We start from the raw sequence: 25,345 nt of genomic DNA, 5'->3' as shown, positions 1-25,345 counted from the left end.
AGATGATACGTTGACAGAATATTCGTGGAAAAACACAGGAATACCAGTTTTATCAAAGGACTGATATGGACCCCATATTGGCATAGCTCAGCTATACGCTGAAAGGGACACCAGGTGGTCTGTTGTTCACATGCTGTTATACTGTATATGAAAACAAGAAGTAAAAACAATAATAGCTACAGTTTTATTCATTAAATGTCAATACAGCAGCAGGAACAGTGATAATGCATTGACTAATGTAACTGTGTGATGATGTTTCGGAGGAATACGACCTCATCAGGCATGTATTAGTGGTTCAACCAGTGATATCCGAGGAAGAAGGTGGTTGTATGACACAATTCATTTCGATGATAAATTATGAAAACAATTGACAAGGTATGGATATGGTTTGCAGATTTATTTTTGATTCATGAGAACATTTTACCAAAAATCATATTGTATGACCTGTTGATAATGTGTCTCATCTGGACTTCGTCCCTCACTCTTCAGCCACATTCCCCTGGAAAAGAATGTGAAAAGAATAAAAAAACGTCTTGCTTATACTTTACTATAATGGGATTGTCATAGCTTATATATTACCATTTGCTGCATTGCATTGTATTACAGTATACAGTTGAAGTTGGAAGTTTACATACACTTAGGTTGGAGTCATTAAAACTCGTTTTTCAACCACTCCACAAATTTCTTGTTAACAAACTATAGTTTTGGCAAGTCGGTTAGGACATCTACTTTGTGCATGACACAACACATTTTTCCAACAATTGTTTACAGACAGATTATTTCATTTATAATTCACTGTACACCAATTCCAGTGAGTCAGAAGTTTACATACACTAAGTTGACTGTGCCTTTAAACAGCTTGGAACATTCCAGAAAATGATGTCATGGTTTTAGAAGCTTCGGATAGGCTAATTGACATCATTTGAGTCAATTGGAGGTATACCTGTGGATGTATTTCGAGGCCTACCTTCAAACTCAGTGCCTCTTTGCTTGACATCACAGGAAAATCAAAAGAAATCAACCAAGACCTCAGTAAAAAAATGGTAGACCTCCACATGGCTGGTTCATCCTTGGGAGTAATTTCCAAACACCTGAAGGTACCACGTTCATCTGTACAAACAATAGTATGCAAGTATAAACACCATGGGACCACGCAGTACCCATCAGGAAGAAGACAAGTTCTGTCTCCTAGAGATTAACGTACTTTGGTGCGAAAAGTGCATCTCAGTCCCAGAACAACAGCAAAGGACCTTGTGAAGATGCTGGAGGAAACAGGTACAAAAGTATCTATATCCACAGTAAAACAAGTCCTATATCGACATAACCTGAAAGGCCGCTCAGCAAGGAAGAAGCCACTGCTCCAAAACCGCCATAAAAAAGCCCAGACTACGGTTTGCAACTGCACACGGAGACAAAGATCATACTTTTTGGAGAAATGTCCTCTGGTCTGATGAAACAAAATAGAACTGTTTGGCCATAATGACCATTGTTGTGTTTGGAGGAACAAGGGCGAGGCTTGCATGCCGAAGAACACCATCCCAACTGTGAAGCACGGGGTGGCAGCATCATGTTGTGGGGGTGCTTTGCTACAGGAGGGACTGGTGCACTTCACAAAATAGATGGCATCATGAGGCAGGAAAATTATGTGGATATATTGAAGCAACATCTCAAGACATCAGTCAGGAAGTTAAAACTTGGTCGCAAATGGGTCTTCCAAATGGACAATGACCCAAGCATACTTCCAAAGTTGTGGCAAAATGGCTTAAGGACAACAAAGTCAAGGTATCGGAGTGGCCATAACAAAGACCTGAACTCAAAATTTGTGGGCAGAACTGAAAAAGCATGTGCGAGCAAGGAGGCTTACAAACCTGACTCAGTTACACCAGCACTGTCAGAAGGAACGTGCCAAAATTCACCCAACTTATTGTGGGAAGCTTCCGGAAGGCTACCCGAAACGTTTGACCCAGTTAAACAATTTAAAGGCAATGCTACCAAATACTAATTGAGTGTATGTAAACATCTGACCCACTGGGAATGTGATGAAAAAAAATAAAAGCTGAAATAAATCATTCTCTCTGCTATTATTCTGACATTTCAAATTCTTAAAATAAAGTGGTGATCCTAACTGACCTAAGACAGGGATTTTATTTACGAGGATTAAATGTCAGGAATTGTGAAAAACTGAGTTTAAATGTAATTGGCTAAGGTGTATGTAAACTTCCGACTTCAACTGTATATCTTCTCCTTGAAGTGTACTACGGGACTGGCACAATGTAATAAAGATTTTGCAACAAATGCTTGTTTTGTGTGATTCGATTTTTTCGTCACAATTTTTTATAAACGTTAAATGTAATCGTACCTTGCTACCAATTTCACGGCTCTTGGCTCTCAACTTGTTGACCTGGGACTCAGAGATGTCGGCACGCTCCTGAGCTTCCTCCAGTTCATGCTGCACCTTCCTGTACCTGGACAGGTGAATGTTGGACTGCTCCTCCTGTAGGATTGCAAATACACATTTCAACAATGATGCTGCATATTTGGCAAAACATGCAAAGTTCAAACTTCTTATGAATTGTTTACCTTATCATCATCAAAATCTTATAAATAAAGAAGTAATGATCATACCAAAAGTACAACAGAAATCAACTACAGGGTAAAAGGTCTCAGTAAACTTGATTCTTTGACTTTATTCAGGTTTCATATAATTTGGGTTGTATTACATATCCCATTTCATATTGTGCTTCTTTTTTTCTGCAAGCTGTACCTTAGATACGATTTTATATGTACAAAATATATTTCCTATAACCATCATTATTTACTAGGCCTATTTATAATATAATAATATATGCCTTTGAGCAGATGCTTTAATCCAAAGCAATTAACAGTCAATCTATAAATGAAGTTTGTTATTAGGTAATAGACCATGGTGCTTGCAACACAAAGGGTCGTGGGATTGAATCTTCTGGGGCCACATTTTACGTATGGGTGGCCCCAGCAGGTTCAAACCCACAACCCTTCGCGTTGCGAGCGACATGGTCTACCGACTGAGCCACACAGGATCACTACTTTACTTTATCTACAGTCTGCTTTACTTAGTAACAACTTCCTCTGTTACATTATTATTACCTAATAACAAATTTGATTTATTAAGGATTCCTTGAAACAAGTACGTATAAGTACCTAACATATAGTTAGTTATTCATTTGTTTTAATATTTTTAAATAAGTAGCAAAATTCTGTTTTTATTATGTCACCATTACTTTAAAAATCTGTCATTGAGTATCATACTCACAGCATCCTCAGCCGCTCTCTTGTAGGCCTTCATTTTTAACTGAAGCCTGTCCACCAGATCCTGCAGCCTGCTCACATTTTTATTGTCCTCTTCGGTCTGCACAGTTTACAAGAGATTGACATTTGACATTTCCTGTCAAATGGTCCACTGCAGTATACAATATTTGTTTTTTTATTATCAAGATTCATGGTTGTACCTGGTAGGTGAGCTCCTTGACTCTCCTCTCATATTTACGAACACCTTTAATAGCTTCAACTCCACGTTTCTGTTCAGCATCAACTTCACTCTCCAGTTCACGAACCTTACATATAGGAGTTCCATTTTTTATCAGTTAAGGTTTCATATATAATGTAGCTTGCTCTACATCCCTATATGCTATAATGTATAGTCCATACCCTAGCCTCCAGTTTCTGGAGTTGTTTTTTTCCGCCCTTCATGGCCAGGTTCTCAGCCTCATCCAGGCGGTGCTGCAGGTCCTTGACTGTAACCTCCAGGTTCTTCTTCATCCTCTCCAGGTGAGAGCTGGTGTCCTGCTCTTTCTTCAGCTCCTCTGCCATCATGGCAGCCTGGAGTAATATGTTGTATACATTGATTATATGAACACTTCTGCAGTACTTGTAAAGGGTAAAGTATGTAATACTTGCTGATTGGGTATGTAAATGAAATGTCCAAACTATTTTTGCTTTCATTCTAAGATATTGTCATTATTACTCAAGAAACTTCTAATGGATCTGAACAAAATAGATACAGAAGGCAGAAGATGAAACTCACATCAGTGATGGCCTTCTTGGCCTTCTCTTCTGCGTTTCTTGCCTCCTGGACAGTGTCTTCCATTTCACCTTGGACCTGAGTAAGGTCAACCTCCAGCTTCTTCTTAGTGTTGATGAGGCTGGTATTCTGAATGAATGGGGGGCATTTAAACACATGCCAAAACTTGATTGTACTTCTCCCGATTTGTAACTGAGAGAAAGTTAATATTTTATAAGTACCTGAGAGTGCAACAGTCCAACACGCTCACTGGCATCAACCAGCTCCTGCTCGGCCACTTTGCGCCCTCTCTCTGTCTGCTCCAGGGCAGCCCTCAGTTCTTCAATCTCAGCCATCATCAGGTTATTCCTGCGCTCCACCATGGCTACTTGTTCCTTCATGTCATCTGCAACGCGGATGGCGTCGTCAAGTTGCAGTTGGGCATCCTGAGGTTTAGAGGAAAATGTATTCTAACGTCATCTAAAGAGAAAGAACAATTCATTTGGGACTCCATACAAAAATAAAGTATATATATACCTTGAGTGCTCCCTGGACGTTCCTCAGCTGTTTCTGGCTTTCAGCAGCCTGGCGGTTGGCATGGCTCAGCTGAATCTCCATCTCATTGAGGTCTCCCTCCATCTTCTTCTTGACTCGCATAGCATCATTCCTGCTCCTGATCTCAGAGTCCAGAGTGCTCTGCATGGAGTCCATCATCCTCTGGCTGTTCCTCTTGATCTGCTCTGTCTCCTCATCCTTCTCTGCCAGCTTCCTGTCAACTTCACCTTTGATCTGGTTGAGCTCCAGCTGTATACGAAGAATCTTGGATTCCTCATGTTCCAGTGTGCCCTAAATAATAGAATTGAGCTATGACCAATGTAATGTAGGGATCAAGGTATGACATGTATATCATCATGATCACTTTTTTGACATAAAAACTTTTGTGGGGTATACCTCTGCTTCCTCTAGCGCAGCCTGGATTTCTGCCTTCTCATTCTCCACTGTCTTCTTTGCCTTATCCAGCTCATGGATGCTCTTCCCAGACTCACCGACCAGTTCAGTCAGGTCAGAGATCTCATCTATTGAAATGAAAAGGGGAGAGAAATTAACAACATTGTAGATTTGTATCCACACAGCATATACCGTGCACTGACATTTTTTGTTGTCGTTATTTTTATTTCCCCATACGTTGCAGGTTCTTGTTCTCTCTCTTCAGTGTCTCCAGGTGGTCCAAAGCTTCTTCATAGGAGTTCTTCATCTTGAACAGCTCAGTGCTTAGAGAGCGAGCCTCTTTCAGAGACCCCTCTAGCTCTGCCTGGCCCTCCTCGTACTTCTGCTTCCACTCGCTCAGAACCTGGAAACACAGTTAAGTAAATTAATACACAAGATTAAATGCATAGATTTTACTGTATTTCATTCACATCTTTGTCAAAACATTACCTTGTCAAAGTTCCTCTGCTTCTTGTCAAGCTGGGCAGCTGAAGCGTTAGCTCTCTCCACATCAATCATGAGATCCTCCACTTCACCCAGGAGTCTCTGCTTTGTCTTCTCCAGAGAAGCACACTTGGCGTTTGTTGCTTCAACAGCCTCCTGTGCATCTTGCAGACGCTGGGTAAGCTTTTTCCTGTCAAAAGAAAAAAACTCAGATTTTAGCTGTTGTAGGTACTTTGGTGAGTATGAAGAGTGGTAGAATGTTTTTCAATTACTTGGCATCCTCAAGCTCCTCAGTGCGCTGAATGGCATCAGTTTCATATCTGGATCTCCACTGAGCCACCTCACTGTTGGCCTTGGACAATGCTCGCTGCAGTTCAGCCTTGGCCTCCTGCTCCTCCTCATACTGCTCCCGAAGCAGATCACAGTCATGGCGGGCTGACTGCAGACCATGGGCTAGGGCATTTTTGGCCTAATGGTCAACAGTATGGGGGAAAAAAAGTCTAATTAAGCACTTAAGCCAAATATAACATTTATATGAATCACAAAGATGCAGTATAGTAGAAGATGGCATTGAACCTTCACTTCCTCTTCAATCTGCCTTTTGAGATCCTCAATCTGCTGTGTGAAAGTCTGCTTGGCCCTGGTCAACTGGGAAACAAGAGATTCTTTCTCCTCCATCTGACGACCAAGTTCACCTGATTGAGACAGAGAAAGTTGGAAGTTAGCTTTTTTGGTATTATGGAAAACAAACAGAAATACAAACTTTTCATTTTAAACTCACCATTCTCAGTCAGAAGCCTTGCTCTCTGAACATTTATGTCATTAAGTTGGCGGACATGCTCATCATTCTTTGTCTTCAATTCACTCAGTTGATCCTCAAGGCTTCGGCACATTTTCTCTAGATTACCCTATCAACAATGTTCAACAGGTTATCGAGCAATTTTTCATGCTTTTCGATAAGTGTATTTATAATTTGTTTATATATATTCTGTCAACCACATCATCTCCCACCTTTGCCTTGGCGATAGCTTCCATGTTGCTGGAGAGGTCATCAATCTCCATTTTGTATTCACTCTTCTCCTTCTCCAGCTTCTGCTTGACACGCTGGAGGTTGTCTATTTGTTCTCCTAGTTCTGCCACAGTGTCGGCCTGCTTCCTACGGAGTGCAGCAGCGGTGGCCTCATGCTGCAGGGTGGACTCTTCAAGATCACGACGCAGCTTCTGGAACTCAGCCTCACGCTTCTTACTCATCTCAATCTGGACAGATGTTGCACCTCCAGCTTCTTCAAGCCTTTCACTGATCTCCTCAAGTTCCCTGGAGAGATCAGACCTCTGCTTCTCAACCTTGGCCCGAGCAGCACGTTCAGCCTCAATCTCCTCTTCCAGCTCTTCAATACGGGCCTGAAATATATAATGGATTTAAATGTTTATTTGCTTAAAACATGCAATTCGGAAGATAGTGAATCTATCTCATGAATCTTATTCAGTGTGGTATATTGAACCGACAGTTCACCTGGAGTTCTTTGATTTTCTTCTGAAGCTGAGCACCCAATGCCTGTTCATCTTCAATTTTGCTGAGAAGTTGGCTTGTCTCAAAGTCCTTCCTGTTGAAATAAAATGTATATATTAAAAGATATATCAGGCAATCAGTTCTGAGAGAATGGTTCAACAACTGTTTAGATTTTAAAAGTACTTCTTGATCTTCTCATCAGACTGCTGCTTGTCATTCTCCAGGTCCATCAAGGACTCCAGGGCCAGTTTCAGATCTCCTTCAAGCTTCCTCTTGGCTCGCTCAAGGTCCATGCGGACCTTCTTTTCTTGCTCAAGGGAACCCTCCAACTAGACCACACAAGAACAGTTTCACAATTTTCGGTTAACAATTTATTGTATTTCCTTTGATGGTAATATTAAGCTGTTTTAATGTTGTCACATCTCTTACATCATCAACTTGCTGTTCAAGCTTGGTCTTGGCTTTGGTCAGATTGTTGACTTTGTCTTCCTCAGCCTGGAGATCATCAAGGACTTGCTGGTGCACCTCTTGGAGGGCTTTCTTCTCCTTCGTCAACTTGATAAGGCTCTCATCTTGAGAAGACATCTCCTCTGTCAGGTTTTTAACCTAAATTGAATGATTTAATATCAAATCATCAATGCTCTGTCTTTTACATTTAAAATGAATAAAAAACATCGTGGCTTATAATAAATGGTAAACCTTATTTTCAGTGGCATGTTTCTCCTTTTCCACTTTGGCCAAGGTGAGCTCCAAGTCATCAATGTCTTTCTTCAGCTCAGAGCACTCGTCCTCCAGTTTCCTTTTCTTGGCAGTCAGTTCAGCATTGAGCTCCTCCTCATCCTCCAGCCGCTCAAATGTCTCTTTGAGTTTGGCTTCCATCTGGATCTTACTCTTGATGAGTCCCTCACATCTTTCCTCAGCATCACAGAGAGTGTTCTCTTCCTACAACAGATACAACGTAAATGAAGCAACACTGGAAATCAAAGGCCAATAAAATGACGTGAACAAGAATTGTATTAAACAGGCAATTTATTAACTTACCGCTGCTATCTGTAGCTGCAGATCATTATTTTCCTGCAACAGAGAAACAATTTTCTCCTCAAGCCCTTTTATCTTGGCCAATGCCTTGGCCAGATCCTCCTTCATTTTCTCAAAGTTTTCCTTCATTGCAGCCATCTCTTTTTCAGTTTCTGCTGATTTTAAAAGAGGCTTGATCTTGAAGTACAGCTTCATCCATGGCCAGTGTTTCACATTCATAAATGAGCGGATGTTGTATTGGATGGAGTAAATTGCTTCTCTGTAAATAATAATCATAAAATAAATAGGTTTGGGGGGGATTCTCTTCACTGGCTCAATATAACATGTACTCTTTAAAATAGTGTAGCTACCGTCTCGCCATCATCTTGACAAACTCTTTCCTCATGACGTAACCTCTGCAGAGGGCCTGAGTCATTGTCACCAGAGTAGCCAGTTTCTCATCTCGCATCTCCTCCAGAGTACCCAACAGACCAGCTTTGAAGAACACCTATAGGAATATGTATCTTGATTATATTTATAGAAAATATAGAACTACAATTTTTTTTTTAATTGAGCTCAACGGTTTTTTTTGTGGGAAAAGGGATGGAGCTGTCTATTTCTCTACCTTGGTGTGCCCAAACTTGTACTGACTCTTGTCAACATCTATTGATCCCAGGAGCTTCTCTGAAGCCTTCTTGTTGTCAATAAATTGTCCATCAGGGATGACACTTGCGTTCAATACTCTGTATCTGAAATTATGATTAAGAGATATATATAAAAAAAAAAATACAACACCAAATAAATTTGTATTTGATGTGATCATGCCTATGAAAGAAGTACTTGAAAATCTTGTTGGCATTTTCCCTTACTGAACATGAATTACCTCTGCTTGAAGTCACCATATTGGATTCTGCTGGGGAAGCCCTTTCTGCAGATTCTGATGCCTTCCAGTACACCATTACACCTCAGCTGGTGGATGACCAGGAAGTTCTCCATCAGACCTAACGACAAGAAAGTAGAATGTTCTACGACTTTCCTCAAGTTAACCTGTACAATAAAGGAGCCTTATTTTCTCAGAATCTTTATAAACAATTATTCAAATAATTGACAATGAGCCCTGACCTGGTGTCTTTGACTCATTGGGAATCAAACATCGCACAAAGTGAGGATGGGTACTCCTCAAGTTGGTCATCAGCTTGCCCAAATTCTCCTGTGGGATTGGAAAATGTGTGAGTTGTGAGATTCAATAATAAATAAAGTTATGTTTGACACTTTTACATTTCAAGCCACATTCTGTAAGATGTCCAGTCATTTTAATTAATGAAATATATCTATGGATTTTAAAGAATATCAATTATGAACAACTTAAAGAGATGTTATACAGTACACCTGTTTTACCTTATCATAACCAAAAAATGAAATACAAATGATAATTACCTATTAGCCCCCACAATTTACATTTGACAAAGTAATGCACAGTAGTGCATCATCGTAATAAAGGATAATATACATTTAGATACCCTGAACAGAGCAGACACAGTCTGGAAGGAACCACCCTTCTTCTTCTTGCCTCCTCCTCCTCTTGCTGCATCTGTTTACAAATGTGTAAGGCCAGTTATATTCTTATTCCAATTAGATTTTTACATGATTTCCCTGCCTGAACACTAATATTGACTCACAAATGTACATTATATACAGTGGGTCATTAAATAATACTGTATTGTGTATATATATATATATATATATATATGCATATAATCATAATTAAATCCAGTGTACTGAGATTTCCAGTAATACAAATGCCATCAGTTTAACTCAAATGACCACTTCAACCGCAATGCATTTATAATCATAAACTATATAACAAGGGAAGGGGTAGATATAGTCTCATCTTGTAGTATGAGCAATTCTAGATACTATGGGATGTACCGTCTGCTTGTGAAGCTGCTGCTCCTACATACAGCATAGCCAACAGTTTGACTGATGACTTCTGGTACAGTTGCACAACGGAGTCATTCAGGGGGTCCTTGTTCTTGTCCAGCCAGCCTGTGACATTGTAGTCCACAGTACCGGCATAGTGTACCAGGGCAAAGTGGGCCTCAGCCTTGCCTTTCCCAGGTTTAGGCTTCTCAAACGCTTTGGTTTTACCAATATGCTGGTCATACAGCTTGCTCTTGAAGGTAGTGTCTGAAGCCTTGGGGAACATGCACTCCTCTTCAAGGATGGAGAAGATGCCCATTGGCTGTGGGTGACAAGACGGGAAATATTACACTGATAAGCAGACATGTCTGTTATTGTATTGTCTGCTTTCTTAAGATTTCACCTACCTTCTCAATAAGCTCAATGCAGGCAGCCAAGTCCATACCAAAGTCAATGAACGCCCATTCAATTCCCTCTTTCTTGTACTCTTCTTGTTCCAGTACAAACATGTGGTGGTTGAAGAACTGTTGTAGTTTCTCATTGGTGAAGTTGATGCAAAGTTGCTCCAAGCTGTTGTACTAATTTTTAAATACAGAAACGTTGAAAGTCAAGAGTTACCCAACATGACTGCTAGTTCATATTTTGATCAGTAGATATTGTACAGCCATAATATCTACTCTTGGTTAAATTGTTTTCAAGCAGCAGGATAAGCTGAACAGCAACGTGCTGAATTTACGGTATACAAATACTCACATCAAAGATTTCAAATCCAGCGATGTCCAGCACACCAATGAAGAATTGTCTGGACTGCTTTGTGTCTAACATCTCATTGATACGGACGACCATCCACAAGAACATTTTCTCATAGACAGATTTACAGAGGGCCATAGTTGAATTGTTCACCTACAGAAAAAAATGTTTGTTTTTTTATCCTGCATAAAATTCACATTCATTTTACGTTTTGCAAATCTTCCTTGTGTACAATAATTGAAAATAATCTAAAAGATTCTACCTGTGGTACAGTCTGCCCCTTGGTCACCATCTCATTCCCGACCTTCACTCTGGGGTAGCACAGAGCTTTGAGCAAGTCAGCGGAGTTCAGGCCCATGAGGTAGGAGATTTTATCAGCCTCTGGTTAGGAGAGAAAATGTTATGCTCTTTAAACATTATTTTTTTGTTGATACATTGTTTAAACCTGTAAGTTAGGCTATATAAATTAGGCTGGAAGAACAGTTGAGTACAGTTGATATGGCAAGAGATAAGGTAGGTTAGTTGTCCATTGAATTTTATAATTTTATTCTGATATTTACCCTCAGTGCCATCAGGCTCAGCCTGCTCCTCACGCTGCTTCTGCTTGAACTTCATTGCCCCATGATGCATCACAGAACCAGTCAGCTTGTAGATGCCAATCTTCTCCTCAGCAGTGAAGCCTAAAATGTCAATGGCCGTCTATGGAGATTTTAAGAAATGTTTGATTAATGTTTTCAGTAACACAATGATACAGATTGTTCAAATGTTCTCTGGAAAAGTTTAATGGAATCTTGATGGAATGCAATGTAACTGACTGTCATGCTTTATTAAAATATAAGCTACGATATCAGTTAACATGTGTTTTCGAAGGCATACAGTCATTATACAAGTTGCTTTTTAATTACTTTTTAGACGTGTTAATGTTTTTTAGAGAAACGTTGGCTTCTAATATTCTGTTATATCATACAATATTTTTTTTAACTTACATCGGTGGCGATGAACTCTTCTGTATCATCAATACTTTTGACAGCGATTTCACCGTGACTGATTATGGGATAGTCATAGGGGTTGGTGGTGATCAGAAGTGCCTCTGGAATACAATAATGAATACAATAATTAGAAAAAAACTATTTCGCACAGTTACTATTACTAATGTATAATGTATTTACTGTTGACCTTATGCATTCCATGTCATATTTCTGTATTCGTCTCTCACCCAGCAATTGTGGCTGGTGTCCAGTCATGAGCTGATAGAAGATGTGGTAGCTTCTCTCAGCAGACAGCTGGAATGTCACTCTAGACTTCTCCAGCAGATCTGAAGCATACGTTTTAGTATGAGCAGGAGTCTTTTACATTTGTCAATCACAACTGGATAAAGATACACTGATCATGAAGCACTTACATGTTTCAATATCAGCAGAGGCCAACTTTCCAGTTGTTCCAAAATGGATTCTGATGAACTTACCCTAAAAGGTTCGTTAGATATCCATCAGTATACAACCCTTCAAAACCAAGAAAGCTCACAAATACAAAAATGCATTTTTTATACTTACAAAGCGTGAGGAGTTGTCATTTCTCACGGTCTTGGCATTACCATAAGCCTCCAGTAGGGGGTTGGCTGCAATGATTTGATCCTCCAGCGACCCCTAGAGATATCATCACATTTAGTCATGTTTTGATGATGCCTTCATACTGGATCTTCGATGCATACAACCCATTTATACTAGATATGTTAGGCTACAGTAATGTTTCTGACCTTTATTTTCCCAGAAGTAGCAGCTGCTGTTTGTTCCTTCTTTCCTCCAGCCACTGCGATTGTCGCAAAGTACTGGATGACACGTTTGGTGTTCACAGTCTTTCCTGCACCGGATTCTCCACTGGGGGTAGACAGAGATTAGTTAAACTCCTATCATTCTTCTTTTCAATAATCTCACTTACTTTAATTTTTTTTACTAAACCTCATTATTACTTACTGAACATCCATCAGTGAGCAAGTTGATTGTGTTTTTTAACCATAATCTTACCCTCATTTACTCATTGATTTGGACTTACGTGATCAGAATTGACTGGTTCTCATGGTCTGAAAAACGGAAAGGCATGTGTGAATAAGTTACAAACATATTGTGCAATTCTATACATTAAGTCATTTTAGTAGCATGGGTATTTGTGTACCAGTGAGCATGAACTGATAGGCATTATCAGAGATGGAGAAGATGTGGGGTGGGGCTTCAATTCTCTTTTTGCCTCTGTAAGCATTCACAACGACAGAGTCGTACACTGGGAGCCACTTGTAGGGGTTCACAGTGACGCAGAACAGCCCAGAGTAGGTCTGTAATAGAGGGGAATAATGTTGGTTAACATTTCAACTCTCCATTGATTCATGTCTTGACCGCTAGATTATCTTTCATTTAAACTCACGTAGATCATCCATGCTGCGTAACGCTCTTTGAGGTTATACAACACTGTGGCCTCATTGAGGTGGGTCATCATGGCCATGTCCTCAATTTTGTCGTACTTTGGAGGGTTCATGGGGTGGATATCATCCTCCTTCACAGTGAGAACCTGTGACAGGAATAACATTTTGTAAATGACTGGTTACTCAAACAATTAGATAATGGTTTTAATTAACTCATATCACAGGTTTGAGCTTAGAAAACAGCATAGCCATCACCGCATTAGAATATGTCAAAATATTTTTCACTGTCATATTTTCCGTCCTACAGAATTCTCACTGTTGTAGACATCTCTTACTTTGTTACACAGTGTTTTGACAGTGGCTTTTCCACCCTCTTTACTCTGGAGAACTCCTTTGAGGTACATCTCTTTGGGCTCAACCACAAAGAAAGCTGTTTTGGCATCAAAGGGAGCGGCCTGGGATGCAATCCTCTCTCTTTCTGGCTTTCGGAGGTAGATGGCCGCCGGGCCAAATGCCGCCATCTCTGCATCGGTGCTCATGATTACCCTCTGCCAAGAAAAGAAAGAGTTATTTTATCTACCATGACAAATGCCAATGCTAATCTTTATCTTCCACAAACAAGAATCTGAATGATTTTTAGATCTTGGTGATAATGTCCCATGTTCTTACTTACACAACATTTCTCTGAAAACCTTTACTGTATGTGATGAACTCTTTATACAATTTTATCAACAAGATCTAGCTTAAGCATCTTCCTTTGACTTATCTTGGTAAAGGCTATATTTTGTATTAAGCAATTGAAGTGCTCCCCAGTCAGTGTTTCCCCATACTAACATTGTACATGCCAGATACAGTTAACACAATGTACCTCTTTTTTTGCCCAAGTTCGTAGGATATTGCTGGGACCAAGTTGGTAAGATGTTGATACTTGAAAAGAAACAGTTTTGTCAGTTTTCAATACAGTTATTATATATGTATTTTAAAGCACTTGTCTTTCCCTTCTAGCACTGACTTTGCTGATAAATACTTTGCTGGTGGAAAATGTACCTGATACGATTGTGATGTGTTGGTGTCTCACCTAGCTATCTTTAGATGAATGCACTAACTGTAAGTCACTCTGCAAAAGAGTGTCTGCTAAATAACAAAAATGTCAAATGTAAATATGCACAATTGAAAATAGTACAAAATGTTGTCATCTGTGACTGCAGGAGTTTTTTCCCATAAGTAAACCAGACAAGAATGTATCTCCAAAGGAGCAAATAAGCATCTCTCTGGCCACTAGTAAATCTTTGTGAGAGCTGTGGCACTTACTCACCTTTGCTGGGTGGCCTTCAGTCAGTCCAAGGGTGGTCATAGATGGCTTCTTTTATAGGGAGATGTGTGTTCACTGAGCAGAAGCAGCCCTCCCTTTTGGGACGTGTACTTTTTCTTTATTTGGTCATGTACGTCTGCCCTTCTCACTTCAGCATCCTTACTTGTCCTGTCACTGTTTATACAGGAACTAATAGTGTTAACAGCGTTGTCTAGAACCTGTGCAACATAAGCAAATTATATTCCTAAATCATTTTGGATACAATTGTAAGCCTGTTTTCTAATGATGCACGTAGTGATGAATGGGATTTGCTAAGAGGGTGTTGTGGAGGATATCTGAAGGTCTTACACGTGTCAAAACTTGTCAAATTGGTGCAGACTGTCATTTGTCTGACCCTCATCTCTAGTGATACGACAGTGTTGAATTGTAATCATGTTAAAATGTTTGCTAAACATCACAATGGACAGGATAAGGATAGATACCAAAAGGTCTCATCTCAGCTGTGGTTGTTTTGTCTCTCACCGACGTAAGAATGGTGCCACATGTTAAGTGCCGTAACAGCCGGAGGTCTGTTCACTTAAATTGAATAGTTGACGGTATTTGAAAAGATGGGATTGTGCATATCTGACAACAAAATAAGAAGCTTGATTGTTTTTCCAGTTGATTGTGAATAAAGTACCTTGAATCAAATACACGTCTCCAATAAGTAGTAGTTTTCACTGGGTATAAACGGAATACCCAAAGAATCATCACAAACTGACCTTTACGGAAGACATTGTTCCAAAGGTCTCCTGAGATCATCTGATGCCAATATGCTCTCATATGATACGCTATTTCCAAATGGGGACAGTGTCTTAAGTATTCTTTAGTGGTCCCACGTGTGATAAAGTTGCGATACAAATGTGATACACAATATCTTTGGCTTCCCCTTAGGTTCTTATTAGGACTTAAAATAAATATAGCCTCTTGCTCATTCACGCAGACACTTTTGAGATTGTTGACAATTTAACTGTGGAGAACCTTAATGTAGGCTCACACTCTTCAATAATTCTTTACTTTTATTTCTTATTCATGTTTTTTTTTTAGGTATTTTTTAATACCATTTTTTAAACTGCATTGTTGGTTAGGGCTTGTAAGTAAGCATTTCACTGTATTCACCTGTTGTATTCGGTGCATGTGACAAATAAAATGTGATTTGATATGATTTGATTTGACACACTCAGATTTGCTCTGTAGCCACTTCAGGTTCAGAAAAATATACATATTTTTATAGATATTGTCATTCAAACAATTCACTTTTGTAAAATTTGAATATACACTGAGTATACCAAATATTAGGAACACCTACTACCATACCCCGTTCAAAGGCACTTAAATCTTTTGTCTTGCCCATTCACCCTCTGAATGGCACACATACACAATCCATGTCTGTTATCTCAAGGCTTAAAAATCCCTCTTTCACCTGTCTCCTCCCCTTCAGCTACACTGATTGAAGTGGATTTACCAGGTGACATCAATAAGGGATCATAGCTTTCACCTGGATTCACCTGGTCAGTCTATGTCATGGAAAGGTGTTCCTAATATTTTCTATACTCAGTGTAAGATTCATTTATTTACCTTGACACTTGGAAGGAGGCAATTATTTCAATGATTGTTTATGATTGGTTTATTTATGTTCATAGTGGTGTGCAGATGAACCTGTATTTGTGATTATGGAACACATTTCAATTATATATTTCATTTGAATGTTATTTGCACTGTAAGCACATGAATCAAAGTGCATGCCTTTTGAAAATGTGGGGCAGAGTTTTTAAAGGGCAGAGTTTACATACTGCTAATGCATAGCAATGATTATGATAAAAATGTAACGTCTTAATTATTTAATAATAAAACATATTCATTATTTATTAGCTTATTAATATAGGCCTAACATGAATCAAATACATGATGTATTATTAACATGTTAAACATAATATAGCGTTTGCATTTTCTACTACAAACACATAACTGACCAGAATAATAAGAAAAAAGTATTCGCTAACACTGTGTTAACAGTGTGTCCATTGTTATATTGACTCTATGACAAAGCTATTCAAACATGCCAGAGGTCATATGGCAGCTAAAGCCAGCAGCTGATATTTCTTACATTATCAAATCTGTCAGCTCAAAGCAGCCTTAGCCCACAGCTGCAGTCGCCTGTGTGTGTGTGTGTGTGTGTGTGTGTGTGTGTGTGTGTGTGTGTGTGTGTGTGTGTGTGTGTGTGTGTGTGTGTGTGTGTGTGTGTGTGTGTGTGTGTGTGTGTGTGTGTGTGTGTGTGTGCGCGTGGGGGAGTTGTGGCAGTGAGAGAGAAAGCACGGTACAGACTCCAAGGTTGGGTAGTTTATGCTATTTGCTTCTCTTTCTGCAGGTAAATGCTAACGTGTGGGGAGAAGGGTTTTTGGTGCTGAAGACATTAAGACCTGGTGAGTTAATGAATCAAACATAACCATATTGGTCACATTGTAGATATCAAGCCAGATAAAATAAAACGATTCTCGGGAGCGAACATGGGGCATTGCAAATTCAGAGTGGGGTTTACAAATTCGACTTGAATAGTTCATTACAGCAATATAAGCCTTAGACACTTCTGTGGATTTAGATCAAGGACTGTTAGCAGGTCAAAGACCTATTTTGAGCAAGTGGTGAACCATGATTTCTTTGCACATTAGCTACTTTGTAATCATTTCATATGTAGCCAACAGGGAATCACATGGACTCATGGCGGGCTAAATTTGTCTTCTGAGTAATATTAGGTGTGGCATTATGATTAAGACTTAATAATGTCCAGAAGATTTCATAGATCCTTGCGAGCCCCAAGAGTGCTATTTTTATTTAGCAATTTAAAATACTTCATATGCAATAGTAGTACCAGTTTATAGTGTTTCATGACGTGAGATGTACAAAACATAATAGTTAAGGTGTAGCTTCAGTGGTCATTGGTCATTCAAGACACCTCTCTTTTCAGAATTTTATATTGTTCAAGTCAACAATATAGTATAGCAACAATATGCTGACAAAGGCATATGTCACAGCTGTCACGTGTTTGCATGCAATCTAGACGAAGAATTGAGTCATGTGACTTGGATTGTTTTTGTGTTCTAGGTGGCCGCCCACAGGAGGTGAATGCAGTCCGGAGGCGTGGTGGAGCCCAGGTTTTTCTAGGGCATGTTTGGCTTTGTTTGGTGAGTACATGGCTAACGGAGGTTATTTAAGATGAAATTGAAGTCTTAACAAAATGGATGCCTGCCTCCCGGGCTGCACCAGTTCCTGTGCCACTTTGTTTTCCTTATTTTGGTTTGTATGATGATTTTAACTGGCATGGTTTTAGAGTAAACGTAAAATAAATGATTTGTACTATATGTAAAACAAAGCAATTGAATGGAAATTAGAAACTGGAATGTGTTTGAAATGGAAAATGATGCATTTAAATAAATGTTAGAAACGCTTCCTTCGTTGTCTGCCTCTGCTTTACTCTGCCTGCATAACCCAGACCTAGAACCTGTCACCTTCCACCTTGTGATACAGTGCTTTCGGAAAGTATTCAGACCCCTTGACTTTTTCCACGTTTTGTTACGTTACAGCCTTATTCTATAATGGATTAAATAAATAAATACAAATCCTCAGCAATCTATACATAATACCTCATAATGACAAAGTGAAAACAGTTTTTTTTGACAATTTAGTAAATGTATTAAAATTAATAAACAGAAAGACCTTATTTACATAAGTATTCAGATCCTTTGCTATGAGACTCGAAATTAAGCTCAGGTGCATCCTGTTACCATTATTCATTCTTGAGCTGTTTCTACAACTTAATTGGAGTCCACCTGTGGTAAATTCAATTGATTGGACATGATATGGAAAAGCACACACTTGTCTATATAAGGTCCTACAGCTGAAAGTGCATGTCAGAGCAAAGACCAAGCCATGAGGTCAAAGGAATTGTCCGTAGAGCTCTGAGATAGGATTGTGTCAAGGCACAGATCTGGGGAAGTGTACCAAAACATTTTTGCAGCACTGAAGGTCCCCAAGAACACAGTGGCCTCCATCATTCTTAAATGGAATAAGTTTGGAACCACCAAGGTTCTTCCAAGAGCTGGCTGCCCGGCCAAACTGAGCAATCGGGGGAAAAGGACCTTGGTCAGGGAGGTGACCAAGAACCGGATGGTCACTGAAAGAGCTCTAGAGTTACTCTGTGAGAGAAACTTCTAGAAGGACAACCATCTCTGCAGCACTCCACCAATCAGGCCTTTATGGTAGAGTGGACAGACGGAAGCCACTCCTCAGTAAAAGGCACATGACAGCCTGCTTGGAGTTTGCCAAAAGGCACCTAAAGACTCACAGACTATGAGAAACAAGACTCTCTGGTCTGATGAAACCAAGATTGAACTCTGGCCTGAATCCCAAGCGCCACGTCTGGAGGAAACCTGGCACCATCCCTACAGTGAAGCATGGTGGTGGCAGCATCATGCTATGGGGATGTTTTTAAGCGGCAGGGACTGGGAGACTAGTTAGGATCGTGGGAAAGATGAACAGAGTAAAGTACAGAGCGATCCTTGATGAAAACCTGCTCCAGAGCGCTCAGGACCTCAGACTGGGGCGAAGGTTCACCTTCCAACAGGACAACGACCTTAAGCACACAGCCAAGACACGCAGCCAACGCAGGAGTGGCTTCGGGACAAGTCTCTGAATGTCCTTGAGCGCCCCAGCTAGAGCCCAGATTGAACATCTCTGGAGAGACCTGAAAATAGCTGTGCAGTGATGCTCCCCATCCAACCTGACAGAGCGTAAGAGGATCTGCAGAGAAGAATGGGAGAAACTCCCCAAATACAGTTGTGCCAAGCTTGTAGCGTCATACCCAAGAAGACTCAAGGTTGTAATCGCTACCAAAGGTGCTTCAACAAAGTACTGAGTAATGGGTCTAAATACTTATGTACATGTGATATTTCAGTTTATTTGTAATAAAATGTTTTTATTCTGGAAAGCTATTTTTGCTGTGTCTTTATGTGGTATTGTGTGTAGACTGATAAGGGGAAAAAAACAATTTAATCAATTTTAGAATAAGTCTGTAACGTAACAAAATGTGGAAAAGTCAAGGGGTCTGAATACTTTCTGAAGGCAGACTTTAAGAGATCAATGTTGACATTTCACAAGAAGATCACATTGTATGACTGCCTAGAAGTGTGTCTCATCTGTTTCACATCTCCTATTCAGCTGCTTCCTTGCCCTATAAAATATCAAATATCACATCTATTTACTAATAAAATGTGGCTTGCTTCTAACATGTGATTTGTCTATAATGATTTCAATTAAAGGTATAGATACAGTATTCATATCAATGGGATTAACCTGTTAGAATAAAATATGAATCACAGAATATAAATTACATTCTCGTTCTATTGAGTGAATCAGTTATAGGAATATGTTTTGACGCCCCATAGAAGTGTCTTCTTGTAATGAATACTCAGGGAGAAAAAGGTGTAGATTCACACGCAGAGTGCGGCAGGTGTTTATTTCACCTTCGCAGAAGGCAGGAATCGTGGTCACCGGCAGGCAATGGTCATACACAGGTAGGCAAACAGGCAGGTCAATCAAAACTAGGACTGAAGGCTATAACTGGTTCTCACAAACAAGCTAGGAAAAGGCTTAGTAGAGTCAAAACGAACAATACCTCAAAGGCACCAACGGAATGAACTGAAATAAATAATGAGCTGATGAGACCAGGTAGGTAACGAACACAGGTGAAATCAATGAACAAAAATGAAAGACAGGGCTACGTTCAAGAACACAAAGAAACAGGGCTACGTTCAAGAACACAAAAAAACAGGGCAACGTTCAAGAACACAACAAAACAGAACACAAGGTTGACTAAGAAAATAAATAGAGAACCTTACACTTCTCATTTCCAGGGTCACGGCTCTTTACCCTCGGCTTGTTGACCTGAGACAAAGCTATGTCGGCATGCTCCCAAGCTTCCTGCAGCTCATGCAGCACCTTCCTGTTCCTGGACAGGAGAGTGTTGGCCTGCTCCTCCTGGGATATGCCACTCTCAAGCTCATGCACCTGGAATATTGATACAATACTATCTCAATCTATTTCCCCATGTTTAACCAGGCCTGAACTTTTCCACACACTTAGATACTGCTTAACTCCAGTCCAAGTATTTGAAAAAGAGAACAATTGATGGGAATTTAAGCTAAGATGTATAACACTGTTGCACTTTAGCTTTTTCCAAAATAGGATCATGCTCACAGATCACTGCACCTGTACATAGCTCATCTATAAATAGCCCAAACAATTACCTCTTCCCCTACTGTATTTATTTATTTATTTTGCTACTTTGCACCCCAGTATTTCTACTTTGCACACTCATCTACTGTGAAATCTATCATTCCAGTGTTTTAATTGCTATATTGTATTTACTTCGCCACCATGGCCTATTTATTGCCTTTACCTCCCTTATCTCACCTCATTTGCTCACATTGTATATAGACTTATTTTTCTACTGTATTATTGACTGTATGTTTGTTTTACTCCATGTGTAACTCTGTGTTGTTATATGTGTCAAACTGCTTTGCTTTATCTTGGCCAGGTCGCAGTTGTAAATGAGAACTTGTTCTCAACTTGCCTACCTGGTTAAATAAAGGTGAAATAAAAAATAAACAAATGTGTAAAAAAAGTATTGTGCACTCATCCCACATAGCACAAAGTCACAATAAAAAAAGTTTCACTTTATGTTCTTAATAGGAGAAGGCAAGCATCTTGCTCTTTCATGCTCACCCACGATTGGGATTGCCTAATACATTGAGCCTCACTGTAACGTAAGTTTGAGGTACCTTTCACTAACCAGGTGTAGAACACCCTATGCTCAAACTCAGTTATGGCTGCACATTTTGGGTTGGGAAGTATGTGAATTGTTGTTTCTCCTGGTAATTTTGTTTTTTGAACTGTAACTATATATTCGAGGAGCTGTTTTAACCTTGAGGTTAACCAGTTTGACATGCTAAGAAAAACACCAAAGCTAAAAGAGCAGTTCTTTCACTGAAATATAGTTGTAATAAAATATAATATTTTTGTAATAGAATCCCAGCAAAATATTAACTGTAAGCCATTTTTTTTTTTTTACTTTAATAGCTCTGTTCCAACTTGATAGCGAACGTAAACAGCTGATCTTCCCTGCAATGTGAAGTACATATTTGTTGGTCCAAAGGAGCGAGAGCTAGAGAGCAGGGGGGAGTGAGAGAAAGAGAGAGAGAGGGGGGAGTGAGAGAGGAGGGAGAGAGACTGAGAGAGAGACAGCGAGAGAGCGAGCGAGATATGAAATACAGTGCTGTGAAAAAGTATTTGCCCCCTTCCAGATTTCTTATTTTTTTGCACATTTGTCACACTTAAATGTTTCAGATCATCAAACAAATTTTAATATTACACAAAGATAACCCAAGTAAACACAAAATGCAGTTTTTAAGTGATCATTTTATTTATTAAGGGAAAAAAGCTATCTGAACCTTCATGGCCCTATGTGACAAAGTAATTGCCCCTCCTTGTTAAATCATGAATTTACTGTGGTTAATCACATTTTTTGGAAAGCTGAGTTCAATTTCACTAGTCACACCCAGGCCTGATTACTGCCAGACCTGTTGAATCAAGAAATCACTTAAATAGAACCTGTCTGACAAAGTGAAGTAGGTCAAAAGATCTCAAAAAGCAAGACATCATGCCGCGATCCAAAGAAATTCAAGAACAGATGAGAAACAAAGTAATTGACATCTATCAGTCTGGAAAGGGTTACACAGCCATGTCTAAAGCTTTGGGACTCCAGCGAACCACGGTGAGGAGGTCACAAAAGAACCCACAACAACATCTAAAGAACTGCAGGCCTCACTTGCCCCAGTTAAGGTCAGTGTTCATGACTCAACCATAAGAAAGAGACTGGGCAAAAATGGCATCCATGGCAGAGTTCCAAGGCGAAAACCACTGCTGACCAAAAAGAACATAAAGGCTCGTCTCACTTTTGGCAAAAAGCATCTTGATGATCCCCAAGACTTTTGGGAAAATATTCTGTGGTCTGACGAGACAAAATATGAACTTTTTGGAAGGTGTGTGTCCCGTTACATCTGGCGTAAAAGTAACACAGCATTTCAGAAAAAGAACATCATACCAACAATTCTGCAAAGAAGAGTGGGCCAAAATTCCTCCACAGCGATGTGAAAGACTCATTGCCAGTTATCGCAAACGCTTGATTGCAGTTGTTGCTGCTGAGGGTGGCACAACCAGTTATTAGGTTTAGGGGGCAATTACTTTTTCAGATAGGGCCATGAAGGTTCGGATAGCTTTTTTCCCTTAATAAATAAAATCATCACTTAAAAACTGCATTTTGTGTTTACTTGGGTTATCTTTGTGTAATATTAACATTTGTTTGATCAAAAAAATAAGAAATTAGGAAGGGGGCAAATACTTTTTCACAGCACTGTATATTTAAGCATCTGTGTAGAGCTATATGCATCTGGAGCTGATATAGTGGTAAACGAAAGCATAACACAGACTACCACAGTGCTAAAATGAGGAATATATTTGGGGTGTGGAAGACAGTCAGCATCAGGTGACGGTGAGTAGCATAATACCCACAGTCAAATAGACATGTCTGTTATCATCATGTCTAAATACAGCATGAAGACAATTGTCCAGACAGTATAAATTCCAGTTTGCAGTATGACCACTGGTGAGTATAGAGTATACCCAGCGATGAACAGACTGTAGTCACTTCTCATTTATATGCATGATATATGGTTGCATTAATGGGATCACACAAATTTCAACTTTCTGTTGTCCAAGAGTAAACTATGAGCTACTAATACATCAATCCATTGTATTGGTTATGAGTCTTACATTAACTGTAAGTTCACTCGTGAAAAAAATCCATTGAGATTGAAAGTTACAATTGAAATTATGTATTATTTATTTTTGAAAGTGGATGTTGTAATGTCATGTTGTGATGTTTGTCAAGAATAAACACACATTTTGATTCATGTGTCATTGTTTGTTTATTGTTAATACAGTCCGCTCTTCTGTTCCAGGAGCCTGGGTGCCAGTCTGTTTTAACCAATATGTTGTATTGTTTTACAGGACAATGATGAGTGCATTGTTGACTGCAGAAAAGGACACGCTAGCTGCACAGTGCATGTGGCAATAGTGAGTTTGGAAACTTCTAGCATCTTTCACTGGTCTTAGCATGCAAGTATTTGAATATGATGCCAACGAGGGATCATATGCAAGTCTTTCTCCACTAGAATCACAGGGTTTCAATGTGATATGTTTGGATCATAGTCAGTAAAAGTGTAACATTTCTTACAGACTATTCATATACACAGATACATTAGCTATTTAGAGGCGAGGCGGTGTGACACATCTTGATCTATTTTTGAATGGAAATCTTGCTGTTTGCCTGAGTAATCACTGGTTGCAAAGAATCCCAAGTGGACTTCAAGAAAAGATCCAAGATGATCCTGCATATATGTTTAAAAATGTTTACGTTTATCTCAACATAATAATGTTCACAACAGCTGACCTAATCCTTCTTTGAGAATTCCACAGAGAACAATCTATTATCTTAGCTACATGTGAAGACAAGGAGTGCCATCTGTGTCGCACGTCAAGTGTCAGGATTCCCTATCTATCTACCATATAAACCCTGTGTGTCATTTAATCCCTATGTGTGGGAGTAGAGCCTTAGATCTGTCATGTGGTCTCCAGAGTAGCCTATACAGTAAATAGCCTGTTTGGAACCAATGGTGTGGGACAGAGGATTCTAAAAGAGGAGAGGGGGAGACAAGGTGGAATCCAAAAACAGATTGTTTAGAACAATGAGCCACATCAAAGGCACTATGCAGTTAAATCAAGTCCATTTCTCCTGTGTTTTATATCCTTTTTGTACATTAGCTAATTAAACTAATACTAAAAGTGTGAAAGTGTGATCATTGTTGTAATTCCACAATAGTTGCTGGCTGGAAATACAATCTATACAGGACTTTATTTTCAGCAGGTTCTACATAGGTGGACTTTTTGTTTTATAACTGGTGATTATCTGATAACCAGCTGATACAGTGTGTAAAATCACGGAGAAACAACCATAATGACCAGAACATTTCAGAACCAGAAACAATCGCACCATTTCAGATTCATATTCAGATTGTTTAATAGTCACATGTACAGGGTTGCAGGGTTGCAGGCGTGATTGCAGGGTACAGTGAAAATCTTAGGCTTCGAGCTCCAACATGCAGGACTAGTGAAATAAAATAATGAAAATGGTAATAAAAACAATATAAATATAGCACTATATACATAATAACAACTTTGACAGTGAGGAATTAATAAATGCCGATTGGGGTGGAGGCAGACTGTTGAGGGGGGGGGTCATAAGGGGAGAAGCAGCATGGTCATTTAGTGAAATAAAAACAAGAAAGTAATACTAGACATATTAACAACTTCTACAGTGATGAATGTTGTTGTGGTGGGGGTGTGGGGGTGGGGGTGGAATACACATAGAGGCAGTAAAGGGGGGCAGCAGGAGAAAGAATGTCCATAGGGGGAGTACAAGGGAAGCGGGGGGGGGCAGCAGGAGAAAGAATGTCCACAGGGGGAGTAGAAGGGGGGAGCAGCAGGAGAAAGAATGTCCATAGGGGGAGTAGAAGGGGGGAGCAGCAGGAGAAAGAATGTCCATAGGCGGAGTAGAAGGGGGGAGCAGCAGGAGAAAGAATGTCCATAGGCGGAGTAGAAGGGGGGAGCAGCAGGAGAAAGAATGTCCATAGGGGGAGTAGAAGGGGGGAGCAGCAGGAGAAAGAATGTCCATAGGCGGAGTAGAAGGGGGGAGCAGCAGGAGAAAGAATGTCCATAGGCGGAGTAGAAGGGGGGAGC

The 25,345-nt window shown here is 39.7% G+C and overlaps 1 protein-coding gene across 2 annotated transcripts; it reads right to left on the bottom strand.

Annotated features, from left to right (window-relative positions):
- Positions 1-382: 382 nt before the first annotated feature.
- Positions 383-14,425, bottom strand: LOC106565368 (myosin heavy chain, fast skeletal muscle). 2 transcript variants are annotated; one of them, XM_014132388.2, is made up of 41 exons: positions 14,399-14,425; positions 13,952-14,010; positions 13,419-13,631; positions 13,086-13,229; positions 12,840-12,996; positions 12,720-12,747; positions 12,424-12,544; positions 12,221-12,313; positions 12,070-12,133; positions 11,884-11,982; positions 11,654-11,757; positions 11,228-11,366; positions 10,930-11,048; positions 10,671-10,820; positions 10,325-10,495; positions 9,927-10,239; positions 9,518-9,588; positions 9,120-9,207; positions 8,881-8,998; positions 8,623-8,746; positions 8,369-8,505; positions 8,022-8,277; positions 7,680-7,922; positions 7,410-7,586; positions 7,164-7,309; positions 6,984-7,074; positions 6,482-6,871; positions 6,252-6,378; positions 6,047-6,165; positions 5,743-5,939; positions 5,477-5,660; positions 5,225-5,390; positions 4,991-5,115; positions 4,577-4,885; positions 4,282-4,485; positions 4,064-4,189; positions 3,688-3,858; positions 3,489-3,593; positions 3,293-3,388; positions 2,360-2,494; positions 383-499 (listed from the first exon to the last, which is right to left on the bottom strand). In XM_014132388.2, exons 3-41 carry the CDS (start codon positions 13,620-13,622, stop codon positions 479-481), a joined length of 5,832 nt encoding a protein of 1,943 aa, XP_013987863.2. In that variant the 5' UTR covers positions 13,623-13,631; positions 13,952-14,010; positions 14,399-14,425; the 3' UTR covers positions 383-478. The 2 variants fall into 2 exon arrangements, with proteins under 2 accessions (XP_013987863.2, XP_045547516.1); XM_045691560.1 differs by lacking the exon at positions 14,399-14,425 and having other exon boundaries at positions 13,419-13,633; positions 13,952-13,968.
- Between the last annotated feature and the right edge of the window lie 10,920 nt (positions 14,426-25,345).

Source organism: Salmo salar, chromosome ssa12 (assembly GCF_905237065.1).
Source record: "Salmo salar chromosome ssa12, Ssal_v3.1, whole genome shotgun sequence".
Taxonomy (NCBI): domain Eukaryota; kingdom Metazoa; phylum Chordata; class Actinopteri; order Salmoniformes; family Salmonidae; genus Salmo; species Salmo salar.
This window is presented reverse-complemented; position numbering and strand designations above follow the sequence as displayed.

Coding starts and splice junctions, on each gene's coding strand:
- LOC106565368 (XM_014132388.2), bottom strand. CDS start 13,622: ATGAGCACCGATGCAGAGATGGCGGCATTTGGCCCGGCGGCCATCTAC. Junction 9,208..9,517: donor CTGTGTCTGCTCTGTTCAGG/GTATCTAAATGT, acceptor CCAATCCCACAG/GAGAATTTGGGCAAGCTGAT. Junction 3,594..3,687: donor TCCAGAAACTGGAGGCTAGG/GTATGGACTATA, acceptor CCTATATGTAAG/GTTCGTGAACTGGAGAGTGA.